General features: G+C 39.1%; 2 protein-coding genes across 2 annotated transcripts in view; one reads left to right on the forward strand and one right to left on the reverse strand.

The window, feature by feature from the left end:
- Positions 1–88: 88 nt before the first annotated feature.
- On the forward strand, positions 89–5,034 carry LOC127976591 (integrin beta-1-binding protein 1). The gene is made up of 7 exons (XM_052581127.1): positions 89–233; positions 1,652–1,781; positions 1,894–1,972; positions 2,055–2,185; positions 3,139–3,231; positions 3,443–3,592; positions 4,445–5,034. The coding sequence occupies exons 2-7, from the start codon at positions 1,710–1,712 to the stop codon at positions 4,514–4,516; spliced, it is 597 nt and encodes a 198-aa protein (XP_052437087.1). The 5' UTR covers positions 89–233; positions 1,652–1,709; the 3' UTR covers positions 4,517–5,034.
- A 180-nt stretch (positions 5,035–5,214) lies between these two features.
- LOC127976587 (arf-GAP with SH3 domain, ANK repeat and PH domain-containing protein 2) overlaps positions 5,215–17,868 on the reverse strand; it is a 70,717-nt gene continuing 58,063 nt past the window's right edge. The window contains exons 23-28 of the mRNA XM_052581123.1: positions 15,281–15,427; positions 14,433–14,547; positions 14,013–14,098; positions 13,838–13,917; positions 13,332–13,445; positions 5,215–12,636 (exon numbers count right to left, since the gene is read on the reverse strand). Of these exons, the coding sequence (XP_052437083.1) occupies positions 12,562–12,636; positions 13,332–13,445; positions 13,838–13,917; positions 14,013–14,098; positions 14,433–14,547; positions 15,281–15,427 (617 nt within the window). The 3' untranslated portion in view covers positions 5,215–12,561. The remainder of the gene's footprint in view (positions 12,637–13,331; positions 13,446–13,837; positions 13,918–14,012; positions 14,099–14,432; positions 14,548–15,280; positions 15,428–17,868) is intronic.

Genomic DNA, 17,868 nt, shown 5'->3' on the forward strand with positions numbered 1-17,868 from the left:
GTGAGTAAATTAATTACAGTGTTCATTCTGGGGCGAACTTTCCATATAAACCAATTTAAACACAGCCATTTACTATCGTGCGGCCCCTTTAAGAAGTGCTGGGTGGAGCCGTACAGGAAGTGAAGTGTCAACACAAGTCTCGCCAGAGCGAGCCGCCGACCGCTGCGTTGATGAACCTACCTATTAATAATCATTACAGCCGTACACTGCTGCATAGTGAGCTCAAAATAGAGGTATGCCAAGTATGCTTGTTTACCAAGTTCAAATTCTCTATATTTAATTGTAGAGATGCCAATAAACGACCAAATAAGAGCCCTTTGTGCTAGCATTAGTCAAGTTGGACGTGGGGTGCTGCTGAGTGTTTATCCTAGCAACGGGTTTCCGTTACTTTCCGCGGGGCTTTAATAAACAATGAGCTTGCGGTGAGCTCGCGACCTCGCGCTCAGGAGAAGTCATAGTTGAGTGACTCGGAAAGCTACTTTAAGTTTGGCACCATTGTTTTTTGGGGCGTGGGCTCGTGCAGTGTCCTGAACCCCAGAACACGTCCATGCTGTTTGTCATACTCTAAAAGCCAGAGTGTTTTTCTTAACGAAATATGTCTATTATATCTGAACAGGAGTACTACTTGAGGAACCTTGTTAGTTGTGTATTATGCTGAGACATCTCAGTTTTTACTCATGGGGACATAATTTTTTTATTTAATAGTTAACGTTAGTGTTTGCACATTTTTTTAACTGTTAAGAATTTTAAAAAGTGATTTAATCAATGATGTGATGTATTGCGATATTATTTTATAATTAAGGAATAATAGTTATTTGAGCCAGAATAATTTTTGTATGAAAATATAATATTAATATTTATAAAGCAGTTATCTTATTGTAAAATAACTTGCTTTTATTATGTTAGTAGAATATTTTATTTATTTATTTTTACAATAAGTCTGATTCCTATGGAAGATGTTTCTGTCACGGGTTAAAAAAAATAAGGTAAATAAAAAAAAGTTAGATTTGTGAGAGATTTATTCAAACTTGCATTTCTACAGAGGAAAAGTTTTCTGAAGTTCTGTAGTTCTGAGTTTCGCAATTTAGATTTTATAGCTCACAATTCAGACGTTTTTTTTTTTTTTTTTTTTAATTGCATGAAAAAAGAAAGAATTGTGAGAAATAAAGTCAGACCTGCAGAAATAAACAATATTATAACATTCATATTTAATGGAATCAATCTTCCATAAAGTTCTAGTATCAAATAATATCAAATATAAATTATTTCTTGAGAATGGGTCAAAAATAAATTGAGTTCAAGGCCTGGAAGAACATTATTATTATTTTCCTTTTCATATTTGTTTCAAAATTTGTTTATATGTATGCTCTTTTCTAAAAGATTTCATTGGCTAGCATATTGTACTTTCTCTTTAGTGTCAAATTGTACACGGTGTTAAGCATAAATTCTTGCAAAAATTATCACCTGACATTCAAATGGAAATCTACCAAAGAAAAAAAGAAAACCTTGGTCAAACAGTATACGAACCTTGAAAGAATCGTGTAATTTAAATATTTGTTCTTTGATTAAAATCCATCTTTGCAGGAGACTATAGGTTTCTAAGATGATTTTGATGAGTTGATGTAGTACTGATTCTGCTGAATGTCCCCAGACTGTGTTACCATCTGCTGGGAGGCTGGAGACCTGCAGCGCTGGCGTCATGGTGAAGGATGTTTCGGAAGGTCAAGAAGCGCCACAGCAGCAGCAGCTCCCAGAGCAGTGAGGTCAGCACTAAAAGCAAGGTGGGGTTACCAGCAGTCATTCAGTACATACATCATAAACAGATATTAGATGAATTTCCATTTGACTTCAGCCATTCTGTCTGCTGATGAACTCTAATCTCCCTTTATCCAGTCAGTAGATTCCAGTTTGGGAGGCCTGTCTAGGTCCAGCACAGTCGCCAGTCTCGATACGGACTCCACCAAGAGCTCAAGTTAGTCCTCACTGAAACACCTAGAAACTCGTGTGTGTACATTTGAGACCCGGACTAGTTCCTGACCTTGTTGAACCCTCAGGTAACGCCGTGTCTGACACCTGTGCTGAGTTCAGAGTCAAGTATGTGGGAGCCATCGAGAAGCTGCAGTTTGAGATGAGCAAGACCCTGCAGGAGCCGCTAGACCTGATCAACTACATCGATGCGGCTCAGGTAAAGATCTACAAAAGGGGACCACTTGATGTTTGAACTCTTAAAGCAATAGTTCACTCAAAACACGGAAATTCGCTTAAAATTTACTCTGCCACAGGCCAACCGAGATTTAGGTGATTTTGTTTCTTCATCGAAACAGGTTCGGATAAATTTTGCTTGCTCACCAGTGGACTCCTGCAGTGAATGGGTGCCGCCAGAATGAGCTGATAAAAATCACTGTAATCCACATGACTCAAAACCATTCAGTAACATCTTGTGAAGTGAAACGCTGCATGTTTTTGCGAAACAAATCGATCAAAATCCAACTAAAATATAAGTCCATTATCCCTAAAATTGTTGAAGAGGTCATTCCGTCTTAATCAAGAGAGAAATATGCACAAAAACAGACCAAAACAAATATGTCCGTGCATTTTGATGTGAGAGAGGACAACTTATGTTTTTTTTCACTGGAGAAAGCAGACTTCTTATGGATCATGCACTCATAACTTAACCAGAAGTGAAAACTTCTTGATGGATTTGTTTCTTACAAACGCACAGCTTTTCACTTCACAAGATGTTAATTGGTGGACTGGAGTCGTGTGGATTATTGTGATGTTTTTATCAGCTGTTTGGACTCTCATTCTGACGGCACCCATTCACTGCAGAGGATCTCCTTCAAATCTCTCCTCTTCATGTTTGATAGTCCTGTTTAGTAAATCAGTAATCTTTCAGCAGTGAAGTATTTGTTTAATCTGGCAACCTTTGTGTCATGTGACCATTTGACTTTTGTAGAAAGCATGATTCTTATGATTTTAGGTTGATGTTGAACTGTATTTTGAAATCTATTTCTCCTGGGCTAGAGGAGAGGTACAAAGTGCCCCCTCTGATTATAAAGCAGAGATTAAATCGTTATTATGCATTGAGTCTGAAGCCGTTTAAAAACTTTGATTATATCTCATGTATTCACTTTTAAGCAAGATGGAAAACTGCCGTTTGTGCCTGGAGATGAGGAGATGATTCTGAGAGTGTCTAAGTATGGAGTTAAAGTGGCCTCATTGGACCAGTGTGTGAGTTCATTCACCTGACCCAGTGTCAACTTTGTGTTCGTATTAGGAGCATATGATAGCATTTAGATTCATAATCCCAAAATAATAATAATTGTGTGGAGCTGAAACAGAACATTACCCACTCATCATTCCACAGTGCTGTACTCTGAAATAATGGCGTGGCTGTGTTTCTCTCAGGATCTGATCGATTATTGATTCTCTGTCTTGTCAGGATGTGCTGCACCGTCACCCGCTCTACCTGATTGTACGTATGCTTTGCTATGATGATGGTCTGGGTGCTGGAAAGAACCTGCTGGCGCTGAAGACCACAGATGCAGAGCAGCAGGAGTGCAGCATCTGGGTGTATCAGTGCAGCAGTGCGGTAAGACCTCAAGACAGGAAGTGACAAGCATGATGAGCCTAGATCTGGACAGTGTAGCAGAAAAAACATATTTCAGTATTTGTGTATTTGCTCTGAAATGGGTCACACACACAGACACATCTTCTTTTTTGTAACTAATTCTATTTAAAATTATTAGGGCAAAAAAAAAAAAAAAGTAAGTACTCATATACCCGAAAGTAAGTAAAAAGTCTAAAAGTAATCAAATTAACAAGGGTTACTGATGTTAATATTTGTATAACATTTATACAAAAACATTATTGACATGTATTTTACTCGTTTATTTTTAACTTATTTTTTAACTGCGTGATGATGAATTTTTTAGTCAGACATCTACATCAATTAGTTGAAACTGACCATTTTACATATGTATGACATTATACTGTCCTTTATATTGATATTTATACTATAAACATACCAATTATACACTATTACAGTTAAAGTTTTTTTTTTTATATATATTTTTTTTATGCTTACTAAAGCAGCATTTGTTTTCTCAATAATACAATAAACAGTAATATTACACATTTCAAATTATTACAAATTGTATATATTTTAAAACGTAACATTAAAGACTGGTGTAATTATGCTGAAAATTCTTGGTGATCCTTCAGAAAACATTTTAATATGGCGATTTGCTCACAAAACATTTCTTATTATGAATGTTGAAAAAGTTGTGCCGATAAATCTTATTGCTATCACTTTTGATCAATTTAACACATTCTTTCTGAATACAAGTATTAATTTGGTTGATCCAAACCTTTGAATTGCAGTGTGTAAAGAGCACTCCTCTGTGGTGCTCTGTAAAAGTAACAAATCATTTGTGCTCTACAGGAACAAGCCCAGGCCATCTGTAAAGTACTGTCCACCTCCTTCGACTGTGCCCTGGCCTCAGGGAAGTCCTGAGGTCTGTTCGGGAGTGTTCCTGTTCTTCCACGCTCGCTCGTTCCTTCAGGAGAGGTGCCCTTTTTAAAAGCATCTGACACAACTGCTGGAATTTGTCTCACTTTGATAAATGTTAATACAGCTGATCGCTCTTTGTTCAGCATGAAAGGGCAGCCATCTCAACCACGTTTACACCATATACATTAGTCCCAGCATCCTCTGCTCTTAACAGCCCCTCCCACCACAACCCAAAAGCCAAGTCTGTTCTCTGTCTATTTTTGTAACCTAATTTAATCTTATTTAATGTAAATATACAATAACCTCAGAGCACATTTCCCCACTAAGGGCCAGTGAATCTGGGATTTGTTAGGCTCTAGTGGGATTTGTGTAAACCGTGGTACATTAATGTCAGTGTGAACACAAAGATGCTGTAAGAACTAAACCCTTTGCGTCCTTTATATGTACATCCCCCTCTTTTGTCGTCCTCCTGGTCCAGGTGGGATCAGTTGATACGGTACAATAAACAAATGGGAACAGAATGCATTTTCTTCTTGTTTTTCCCCCTCGTTTCCACTAGATGGCAGTGCTTTCATCCTGTTGAATAATAGGAGCGTTTTGAAAATATTCATGTTTAATAACAACAACAGCTCCCTAATCGAGGAACAGAAAACCTGAATTCGTTTTAAACTACCCAAATAATGCAACACATTAGCACGGAATTCATTTGCAGGTTTTTAATTCCAGTTTTCCCATTTATTTGTACATATATTTATATATTAGCATCAATGATGTTTATGGTAAACAGGCGAATAGAGGTTGTTTTCAACTTAGTTAAAAGTGTACTGTAACAGTCTTATCTAACAATACGTCAAAACATTATCAGTTTAGCTCTCTGTTTACAATTAAATATGCACAAAGCAAAGTCTACATTTATCTACAATCAGGTGCTGGCCGCATACAGTGAGCTGAACCCAGATAATTACAGGTCACTCCGGTCCGAGCTCAATCAAGACTAACATGACTTTAATTAAAAGTTACATAATAGACTCTATTAAGTTGCTCTGCAACCACATCAAACACTCATGACACATAACGCTCTGCTGTGTTACTCCTGCACACAATTACAGATGGATGAGCATTTCAAAGCTTTAGAAAGGATTAAGAGAAGTGTTGTGAGGGGAAATGACATGAGGGATTTTAATTTCCCCTGGAATACAATTAGAGAGATGCAGAGTTATTACTGGTACAGGGAACACCCATCTGGCCAGCCAACGCTGAGAGACTCTGGGAACATCTCAAACTGTCACCTTGGAATCTGTTAAAAATGAATAGGTTTTGGAGATCTCAAAGTAAAAAAAAAAATGTTCAATGTTATTTTTTTGTACACTGGAGAAAGGTAAGAGCATATTAAAAGGATCATTCACCCAAAAAAGAAAAATTCTGTCATTTGCTTTCCTTCATATTTCAAACCTTTTTATCTTCCACAGAACCAGCCAGGATAAATATTTTAAAATGTCAAGAGTGCTTTTTCCCATAATGACAACAAACCCCGCCAAGCTCTTACAAAAAGACAACAATGACATTGTACATTTTTGTGCTAAATTGCAAGTACCCAGAACCCATGTGTTGGGACTAAAACAACAAATGGGTAAGAATGTTATTCACTTAATATCTTCCCCTTTAACTCATTCAAACTTGCTTTTGACTCTAATGTGACATGCTGTGCCAAGTCTGACATCATTCGTTTATCAAGTTCGGTTCTCATAAAACTGGCTTGGCATGTCTTGACACAGCATGTTTAAACTGAATGGAATATGAGAACCACAGAAGATGATTTTCAGTGAATAACAAATTAATACTCTCCCTCATTCCAAATCAGTACGACTTTGTCAAACACAAAATGACATTATTATTGAAAATAAGTTATTTTTGTCTTAACAATACAAGTCAATAGGCTCCAATGTTGTTTGGTTCCCACGTTCTTCAAAATAGCTTTTGTGTTCCTTCGAATAAATAACTCATACAGGTTTGGAACGACATGAAAGTGTTTTGCTGATCAATCCATTTAAATATTAGTTTCTTCCTCACACAAAGTTACAATGGCTACTTCATTAGATTTGGAATAGAGTGACAGTACACAACACCCACAGTTCCTGTTATGAAAGAACATGAGCTTAAACAAATGACCATACTTTCATTTTTGGTCTATCACTTTAAGAACGAATGATAAATGACAGCGTTCCACAGACCTCTGAAGACAAACGGCCTGCACGCTGAAGGAAGGTCTGCAAAAGATCATTCAAATCAATAAAAGCATCTAAATCAAGAACGCAGAAGGACAGCTCTGAATTATAAATATCTATACAGAAATAAACCACCTTGATGCTCCGTTGCTCTCTCTGGAGGCCACCGAATGTTCATGCAAACTGTCACGCTGCTCAAATCTCCCAGCAGGCACAGGGTCAAGATTACTTCCATTCAGTCTCCACGTCCCCTGTGTTACTCGAAATAAAACACTTTTGAATCAATCAATGTTCTCCATTTATTCCTCTTTACTCCACTCCGTCACAACGCACGTTCAACAACTACCCCACAGCCCGGAACTTCATAATAAGAGTCCCTTTTTAGTTTCAATAAACTGGCATGTGAAATACTAAACAGTTTTCAGCATAGAGGTATAATGTGCGTTAACACATTTTATAATGTCTTAAACTTAACAAACTCCCACTCTTTAAAAAAAAAAAAAATCTTTCAATTTAACATACTAACAGGCCATATGGAACAACATTCTAGAACAAAAATACGACCTAACATATTTCAACAAACTCTCCAGTCAAACATAAGAACAGACTTTGTTTTAATTCAATTTCCATTGTCCTTCACTCAGTGCCTTGAGTAACTGACAAGTTGATGCTCCCTTTTTGGTAAGACAGTCTGCAAGTTGTTCTTTTGTGTTGCACCACTGTATTCGCTCAACTCTCTGTGTTTGGATAAGTTCTTTGATACCACTTATCTCCAGGCGGAGTCTTTTCTCAGAGACTGGCTTTGTGGACTTAATTGCATCAACAAGTGAATGATTGTCAGTGACACAGATTATTGGTAGAGCATGTTCAGCATCACCAGTAGTTAGTTCTGAGAACAGTGTGGACAGAAAAATAGAATTGTCAATTCCATCAGACATTGCCAATGTTTCACCAGCAAGTGTACTCCGCACAATCCTTTTGACTTTCTTTGATTGCCAAGAAAGGGGAGAGAATTTTCCATTTTCTCCCATTAAAGTAATCAGGTGTCCTCCTTGAGTGCCTCCATCTGAAAGATTTCCAAATGAAGCATCGCTGAACACAATCATCTTAAGAGCACTGTCTCTGCCCAAGTGTTGGAAATTTAGAATTACCTTCTTGGACTTAAGTTTGCACACTATCCGGTTTGCTTCATGGATTGTCTGCACAGTTGCATTTTTTATGTTTGATGTCAAGTTGCTAGCATCAAATATGACATCTGGCCTGCTCTGCCTTGCCACCCAGAGAATTTGACCAATTTTGGACCTGAGCTGATCCTTTTCCTCCTCACAGAGAGGTGAGTCTTGTTCCACAGCTCGTGAAGGATCCATATGAATGTATTTCATGTGCTGAATGTAGTTTTCCTGGTGTATTTGTACTTTTCTTTCGACAGTCACAAAGTCTATTCCCACATAACAGAAGTGATCATGTTCCTCACGACCAACTTGGAAAACAGATCTTAGATGTGGTATTATGGTTGTTGAGAAACTTTGTGTGCCCCCCCATATGAAGTCATCCACATGACAGGCAAGTACCCCAGTTACAGTGCAGTCCTGATCTAGCCAATAAAAAACAGCTGGATCAACCTTGGACATTTTTCCTCCTGCTTTCAGCACTATGTCTTTTACTCTATTGTACCAGTACAATGAAGCATCTGCCAGACCATATACACACTTTTTTAGCTTCCACAATGTTCCCTCACATATAGCCTCAGGGGGAGGCCTGATGTAGATGTCACGTGACAGTTCTATCCCCTGCAGAAATGCAGACTTTATATCCATGGAATGAAGTGTCCACTGTTTTTGACAAATAACTGCCACCAGCAATCGAAGAGACTCAGAAGCACATGTGGGAGAATCTTTTTGTAACTCTAACACATTTAACTCCTCAAAACCTCTTGCCACCAATCGTGCTTTAGGTACTAGTCCAGTTAGTGTTTCCTTAAGAGTGCACACCCATCTGGTAGAGATGCACTTTTGTCCCTCATCCTGAACTTCCTCAAACACACTGTTGTCTCTCCAACTCCTCATCTCTTCTTGTTTGGCTAGGTCGAAGGATAGATCTTTTGTTATCAGTACATCCTCACTGACAGTTGTGGCACTAACATCAGCAACATCGGGTTCCATTTGAAGACAGTCTAGACATGATACGTCAACTGAATCTTTACTGCCTGCAACATTAGTTGGTTCAATGAGCAGAAGGTTGTACCAGTTTTTGTATTTGCCAGTAGCTTTGCCTGCACGCCCTAGTACTTTTGCTGTGTGCAAAGCCCCACTATCTCTGTCTCTGTATTTTAGAACTTGCCCTGTTTTTAAATGGACATCAGTTCTCTGCTCTGTATCACTTTGTGTCACTACATCATCACTTGTGTGTTGTGCTGCTACATTCTGTCCCATAGTGGGTACCCCTGTGTCCTCAGTTTGCACTGAACTCTGCTGTATTTCAGTTACAGTTTCTGTTCCCTCCACGTTGTTGACAGCAGCTCCTGCTATCTCCTGTCTTTGCATGTTGTTTGTGTTAACTTCAGCATCATCCCTAATGACATGTTGATCTCCACTGTCTGCGTTTACTTTTTTTAGTCTGAGATAATGTACTCTAATGCAGGTTCCTCCATGTCTAACAAACACCACTGCACCATCCTGGCCAATGACAACTCCTGGTCCTTTCCACTCTTGACAGTCAACTCTCTTGTAGTACACTTTGTCACCCATTTCATATTTTTCATCTGTATGACGCAATTGTTTACGTAGTGCTCTCCGTATTCTTTCTGAGCATTCTGCTTCCGTAAACGCCTTTCTTGATGCATGTAGAGCAGAGATGTGTTTTGCCACCCACTCACTTTTCGTTGTGCCCTCTAAAGCTGGGGGCTTGTCGGTTAACACAGAGGGCAGGTTGGGATTCTGTCCAAACACCAGTTGATGAGGACTGTAGCCATGAACATTTTGCATGGTATTCTTTGCCATAAGAGCCCAGTCCAATGCAGTGTCCCAGTCACAGCCGTTACTTGACTTCACTTTCATTATGATCTCTGAAAGTGTTTGATTGTGTCGCTCTGTAAGACCATTGCTCCACGGGCTGTATGCTGCTGTTGTCTTTATTTCTATATTGAAGTTTTCTGCCATGTCTCTAACCTCATCATTATTAAATTCTCCCCCATTGTCACTAAAAAGTTTCTGAGGTGGACCATGGACACTTATCCAGACATGGACAAAGTGTTTCACTATTTCAGATGACTTCTTTGTGGTCAGTATGCTGCCTGCACTAAATCTTGTGAACTGATCAATAATGTGGAGATACCACACACCTGGTTCAAGTTCATGTAGATCTACTGCAACAGTTTCATTGTACTGAGAAGCTAGTGGTAGACCAACAGCAGGCTTTGGTTTGGTCTTACTGTATCTTTGACACGTTCCACATTCACTCACAATTTTCTCCAGAATGACACTACATTCTGCATCTTTATTTCCTGAGCTAGTAAGAAGTCTCTGCAATCTGTCAGCAGAAGCATGACCAAATTGTCTGTGAAGCTTCATTAGGATTTTGTGTTTTTCTGCTAAGCTGATTTTGTCTGATATTGTCAGAATTTCCTCAGCACACTGACTTTGTACATCCGCATTCTTTTGTTCCTCAAGAGTGACATCTTCAACAGCAACCAAGACACAGTCATCACTTTGAATGTTTTTTTTTTCATTGTCCATAATGTTTACACAGTAATGACCAGAGCTTGTAAAGTCAAGTTTTACAGGTTTACTGAACATTACCGCACTGTCATTTTCCATATCTAGCACTGTCCCTGCTCTTTTCATGGATGCCTTGCTTAAGAGTAATGGAATGCTCGCTGGTACAACTTCAGTTTCAATATGACACCTAGTTTGTCCAATCTTTGCAGGAATTTTCAATTTTCTGTTGGAATAGACCACTTTTCCATCACCAAACTTAAAAGGTCTGTGACTGTGAGTTTCTGTCTTCCTCATGTCTTTTATCTCATTTTGGCTTAGTTCAGCAATGTAGTTATTTATCCATTCCTGTCCACACACAGTTCGTGTGCATGCAGTGTCTATTATTGCTGAGCCAAAACACTCAGTCATGAATATTTCTGCTTCAGTGGGCGAATCTTTTGTATACAGAGTAATGTTGCATTCCTCTATATCATCTGCTTTACAATCTTCAGTCAGTTTGACTTGCTCACCTCGGTGTGGACAGTCTTTGGCCCAGTGGAATGTGCTTTGACAAACAGCACATTTTGATCTGCGTCCATACCTGTCCAGAGGGTTAGTGCCAGGCAGTGGTGTCTTTTGCTGAACATTTTGGGACCATGGCTTGCTCCTTTGTCGTCTATGTTCTGTTACATATGCTGTTTCCTGATTAATTCCCACTGTAGAAGCAGGCTTTCCTCCGAAAATCCTCTTCAGTGCTGACTTCATTGACGCAAAATCCAAATCTGTACATGCTGTCAGCGCTAACTGTCGATCTTTCACTTCCAAGCACGCAGTGTCCAGCAGTTTGAATGCCAATACTGCATCGGGAAGCTCCATCTTATATTTACGCATCCGTGAGTATCGCTGTTCAAAATCAATTATATAGTCTGTCATGGAAACACTGCTATCTCTCACAATCCGATCAAAGCTCGAGTACGCCTCGTAAACTTGGTCCTTTTCTTCTTTAAGAAACAAGTCATCGAGTTTCGTAAGTAAAGTGTCCATGCCAGTGTCCTTATTCAGATCGTCTACCGGTATTTCCATCGCCGTTTCTCTCGCTCTTCCCGAAAGCGCCAAAGCCACAGCAAGCGCCTGCTTTTTTTTCTCGAGGTCTGTAACTCTAGTCCAAATCGCGACTTCATTCTTCCAACTTTCATAGGGTTTTCCTTCATCAAAGGTCGGGGGTACTCTGTAGTTGCTAACCATCCTCTGCTACCAATGTTACTCGAAATAAAACACTTTTGAATCAATCAATGTTCTCCATTTATTCCTCTTTACTCCACTCCGTCACAACGCACGTTCAACAACTACCCCACAGCCCGGAACTTCATAATAAGAGTCCCTTTTTAGTTTCAATAAACTGGCATGTGAAATACTAAACAGTTTTCAGCATAGAGGTATAATGTGCGTTAACACATTTTATAATGTCTTAAACTTAACACCCTGTCCCTCAGCCAGCACAGAGCACTCTCGTGTCGGTCTGTTTCTCGGTCTCTCTCGTCCACACGGTGCACTTGAGATATCTCCCATGTGTGAGCAATGGCAGGCCTATTTATACACTCAGCACTGGGGCAGGGAGTGTGAAACGGGAAAGTTGGACGGCTCTCGTAGCATATTCCTGGTTTAGCACCGTTGACGAAGCTCTTTTCCAACAGAGTACTCAAAAGTCAGCGATTCTCTGATTATCCTTCCGTCTTTCCTTGCCAATCATGGAACGTGGGCAAATAAGACCATTTTCACAGATCTGTGTACTTCAAAAACACACGTACGCTGTAAAGCGGTCTGTATTAAAGGAGTAAGGATGTGAATGGTTTCAGAGTAAAACCTTCATTTTGATGACATTTGTCATTAGAACTGTGGTGACGATAAAATAAGTTAAAAATGCATTTATGCAAGTCTGGTCCACAAACCAAAAACAAAAAGTGGTTATATTCCAGCGTCGCTCGAGCCAGGGATTTTGGAAGCTCAGACACAAGCTTCAAGATTAAGGGGATGAAGATAATGATGATCATGATGATGTTCAGCGAGGCCACACAGAAGCAGAGAAGTGCCGTCATCGGTCCAACTCCATGTCTCTGATCTCTGAACTTCAGTCCATGAAGAACTGCACGAATGTGACAGGAAACGCTCCTCGTCTCATTGGCTCTCCCTCTATGTGGCCCAGCTACAAAACAATCAGAAGGAAGTGTGTTAGAAATATTCTTAAAACTGTCAGCGCCGACAGCCGTTGTACTACGAGTGTCCCGAGTTCGAATCCAAACTTGACCCCACCCCCCTCTCTCCAACTTCACTTAATAAAAGCAAAAATACAATCTTAAAAAGAAAAACTCTGCATACAGTGGTGCACAAATATTTATACATTGAATTTAACTTAACTCAAATATATTTATTTCAAATATGAAATCAGGACCAGCGCAGATAGCTTTGTGGGCAGTTCGCCGTTGCGTTTCAATCATCCTGAGTTCAAATCCTGACTCAAGGACCTTTCATGATCCCTACACTCCTCTCTCTTACTTCGTTTCCTGTCATCACTGCACTATCCTATCATAATTAAGGCAAGAAATTAATACAACAGTATTCTTAACAACTGGCAAAAAACTGCAATGGAAATGCAGCTTGAACCCACTGAAGTATGTAAATAGGACAGAAGTCGCACAGGAACACAGATTTGGCTCCATGGAGAATAAATGACTAAACTCGGCCAGTTTGGTGGAAAACATGCAGAGACACTGAACCCTCACTGAGTTTACTTATTAACAACCAGCCAGTCACAAGAAAGGAAATATGGTCAACAAACGTTTCCTCTCTGGTTCCCTCGCTCTTAATATTTGGAAGTGAGGTGTGTGTCATCACACTCACCCACCACTCCTGGTCCTCCTCACCATCCACCACGATCACCTCACCCTCAGAGAACGTCAGCTCGTCTGGGTTATCAGCCACACAGTTATACATGGCCTTCACACGCTTCGGCTTCTGTTTGCACAAAACGACATAATCTCATTCAATTCTCCAGAAAGTGAAAGTAAAAACTCATGGCGCTATGGCATCTCATGGATAATGCCGCATATTCTCTCAGAGAAACTACTTCCTTAATTTACTCCCTTAATTTCTATTGTGGCCCAAACATAGTGAAAAAAATAAGAGGAACTGTATTTTGTTTTAAACAGGTTGTTTTTAAAAGTCGTTGCTTGAAATAAAGCTGCTCTTAATTTTTATTAACTTCAATAATAGGCCTATAATTCATCCCGTTTTGAAAGACCTTTTTAAAAACATTTTCAATGAGAAACAAGCTAAAAGCCTGATTTTTTTTTTTTATTATCCTCAATTAATTTAATAATAAAAGCCAATGTTGTGGTTGAACATACCAGGTAAGTTTTCCTGGGCATGTGTGTAGCAGGCAGAGTTTGACCCGTGCTGTTTTGGGGGCCTCCAGGAACGTCTTTAGCTGTTCCACAGAAACAGGAAGTGACATCACAATTAGCTTTGCATTTTCACTACAACAATGGTCGCTAGGCTTTTATTAAAGTAACACCAACTTACAGTCGACATGGTTTCTCTGACATCTGCCTGGTCTCTCGATGGATCCGGAGCGCATCAGTGTGCTTTTACTGAAGGTTTTATCCATGCTGCAACCAACAAGAACAGATGTGCAGGTTTCTGGCTATGATATTTGGACTCGGGTCATGCTGGTAACACCATTAGTAATCGGAGTGACCTACTTGTCTGGTCCTCTGGCACTGTGTGCGTGAATGAGGACTTGACTTGGAATTAATGAGCTGGTAAAGCAGCATTTCCCTACAGGCGTTTTCCACCTCTGTGTTCAGATAAGGACACACTCACCTTTTACTGGAGTCAGACTCCACAAACACTACAGAAAGTTCTATACTAGCGGCTAATAGCGGCTGTTGTTTTTTCAGAGTGCATGTGTGCGTGTGTTCACGGGTTGTTTAGTATTCTGACCTTGTAGTCCGGTTGATGTTCTGCCCAGGAGGCCCCTGGCCGGGTTTGGGGTGTATAGTCATGGGCTCCATCACACTGCTAGTTTTAGTCACAGGAGCTCCGCTGGGCACAAGAACTGCACAGAGATCGTCAGATAGCTGCCGTTACATGAAAGACCCTCACAACTAACAAAACAAGAACCTAAAGAATATAGGTTTTGATATATTTACGATAAGAAACAAAATATCTTCATGCAACATGACTTTTACTTAATATCCTAATGATTTTTGGCATAAAAGAAAAAAACAATAATTTTGACCCTTACAATGATTTTTTAACTATTTCTGCAAATATACCCCAGTGACCTAAGACCAGGGTCACACTGAAACTGAAATATGTATAGTTCTATTATTTTTAATAAATATTCAGCCTTTTTTAGTTTTGTCTGTGTTGTTTATAAATGCTGAGAACATGTGTGTTTTATTTTGTTGCTTGTTTTCAAATTAAGAAAATCCAATTAGGTATAAACATTAATAAAAAAAAATATCATCATCATCATCATCATCATAATTACATTATTATTAAATTTTTATATTTTAATGAAACTCAAATTATTTTATAGGGAAACTATAATTCCTATATTTCTTGATATTTCCCCATTTTTGGCCTATATAGATAAAACATGGTTGATACATTTTTAGAAATTAAAGATACCGATGTTATTGTCGGCTTTAATAGTTTTTATACAGTTGATTTATAGCTGAATAAATATAGCACTGAGCATAACTAGAATAATCTAAATCCACATGAAACCGAATCACTGGCCCGGAGCAAAGCTTCATCCACTCATTCATGTACAGACGACTCACGGGAAGTGGATGTGCCCCGTAAGGGGGGCGCTGGAGGATGCATGTTGGGGGGGTCAGAGGAAGATCGCTGCCTGCCAGTCAGGTCTAGGGAGCCAGGTTTCCAACCGGGAGATCCCTGAACCATTCCAGCAAGACCAGACGGCTGAACTGTGGGAAGGAGAAGAGAAGAAAGAGCGAGAGCATGTCAGATTAAAGAGAGTGACTTCAGAATGGTCTACAGGACAGCGCTTTTATTTACTAGATGACGAGAAAGCTCTGCTATGTCTCTCTTTCTGGACCCTGGAGCTGCTCCAGACCAGCAGAGCTCCGTTATGCACCTAATTTCATTAGTGTCTTAAGAATACAGCTCATTGTGAAATCTGAGGATTGAGAGCAACAGAGAAAAAAACATCTCGTTCTAACACAGAAAGCAGGCTCAACTCTGACGGACAGAGTCTCTTGTTCACTGGCATCAATCTGCTGTCATCTTAACAGACCTGAACCAGACCTGAGAGCGTTTGTATGTGACACCTGCTGCTCAGAGACTCTTCACTGTGCAGTGTGAGGATTCAAGAACAGCAGCAGCATATTGTGGCCTGAATGATGATCATACAGGGTCAAACGGCTTTACTGACTTTTTAGATGCATTTATGTATATTTGACTTACTGTAGCATTTGATGAGCTGTTTTGTATATTTAACAACACTTAACAACTTCCATAAATAACTATCAAATTATATCAATATTATAAGTAAATTAATACAATGAAATAACTTTCTTTTTTCTTCAAGTACTGGAGTTTTATTTTTAAAGTTTAATATTTTTTATACTTTTGTCGAGTAGTGTATAGAATTAAGTGATCTAACACATCAATTAACTGATTGTATGCAAATAGTTACAAATGCCATGAAATAAGTAATGATAATAACAATAATAAACTAATTATATACTAATTATAATTAATAATAGTAATATATTTACTATTATTTGTTATTGTAAATTTGTTACAATATTATCTATTATTTGTTTTTGTAAACAATTGTTATTGTTATGATTATTGTAAATAATAAACTATTATCATTACTACATTGCAACAGTGGACTTTTTATTCAAATTGTACTTTAGTCTGGTAGTGTGGGTGTGTGTGTGTGTATATATATATATATATATATATATTAGGGGTGTAACGATACGCGTATTCGTATTGAACCGTTCGGTACGACGCTTTCGGTTCGGTACGCGGTACGCATTATGTATACCGAACGGTTCGTTGGAGTAATTAATTATATTTGAAAAAAAAAAAAAGAGAGAGAGAGAAATATAATGATATGCGTTCAACAAGGTAGCCCAATAACCCAAACAACGTAACAGGCAACGCCCCTGACACTCCCGAAGAAGAAAAAAACACCATCTTATATGTTTATGTTAGGCTACTCAGCAGGCGCTCGCTCACTCAGTACGCGCTGAAGGCTCGTTGCAAAATAGCCAATGCGTTTAACAGACTAGAAATGAGAAGATCCCCCAATAACCAACAGGTCTGGTGTTTGGGTGCACTTTGGATTCCCTTTAAGCTATAATGGTGATGGCAAGAGAGTGGTGGATAAAAAAACAACGGTATGTCGCATCTGCACCAGCGGGAATAAAAAAAAAAAAAAAAATTAAAGCTGCAAGCAGCGATGAACGGGCCCTCGCACCCGGGCTCACCGGCAGCGAGTGGCTTTAGTAAATAGGTGAACGGTGAGAAATATGCATTTAAACTCATAAATATAAGTGGAATATATCAAAGTTTACTCCATATTTGTGCCAATCTTTGTGTTGCCAGTAGGTGGTGCTCTCATTATAATGGACTATTGGCCTTCAGATGTGTTCAGGGCAGGACTCTTATTGAACATGTGAAGTTTGGGGAAGATCGAACAAATTATGCCTGAGTTACAACAACTTCTCTTGCTGTGGCGAGACATCAAAATTTGTCATGACGCCATGGACACGCCCTTTAACAAAAACTCAAGATCTCCACAAGTTAACATTGCACAGGCCTTTAGATTAGACTGACTACAAAAAAATACATTAATCTCAAAAAAATTCTAGGAGTAGTTTGTCACAGCATACAACATGTCACTTCCTGTTGCCAGCAGGTGGCGCTATGACTATAACTGAATATGGGCATGTAGATCTGTTAAGGGTAGAAGTCTTATCTAACATGTGAAGTTTGGGGCAGATTGGACATTGTAAATCTGAGTAACAGCAACTTCCTTTTTCATGGCGAAACATCGAAATTTGTCAGGCCGCCATGGACACGCCCTTTAACGAAACCTCAAAATCTTTGCAATCTAACATCGCAAATTCCTTTAGATTTAACTGACCAAGTTTGGTGTTGATCTGAATATATCTCTAGGAGTAGTTTGTTAAAGTACAACCCCTGAAAATGGCAAAAACAACACCAATTTTGCAGAGAAAATTCTAAATAACCGACTTCCTGATGGGATTCGAATTTCGTACCAAGAGACTTTTTTGTAGGTATTGGTGTGTTACATGTGTGTACCGACTTTTGTACATGTACGTGAAAAATAGCTCGAGGCACACTCCATTGAATTTGCATATGCACTCCG

The sequence above is a fragment of the Carassius gibelio genome, chromosome B17 (assembly GCF_023724105.1).
Source record: "Carassius gibelio isolate Cgi1373 ecotype wild population from Czech Republic chromosome B17, carGib1.2-hapl.c, whole genome shotgun sequence".
Classification (NCBI taxonomy): Eukaryota; Metazoa; Chordata; class Actinopteri; order Cypriniformes; family Cyprinidae; genus Carassius; species Carassius gibelio.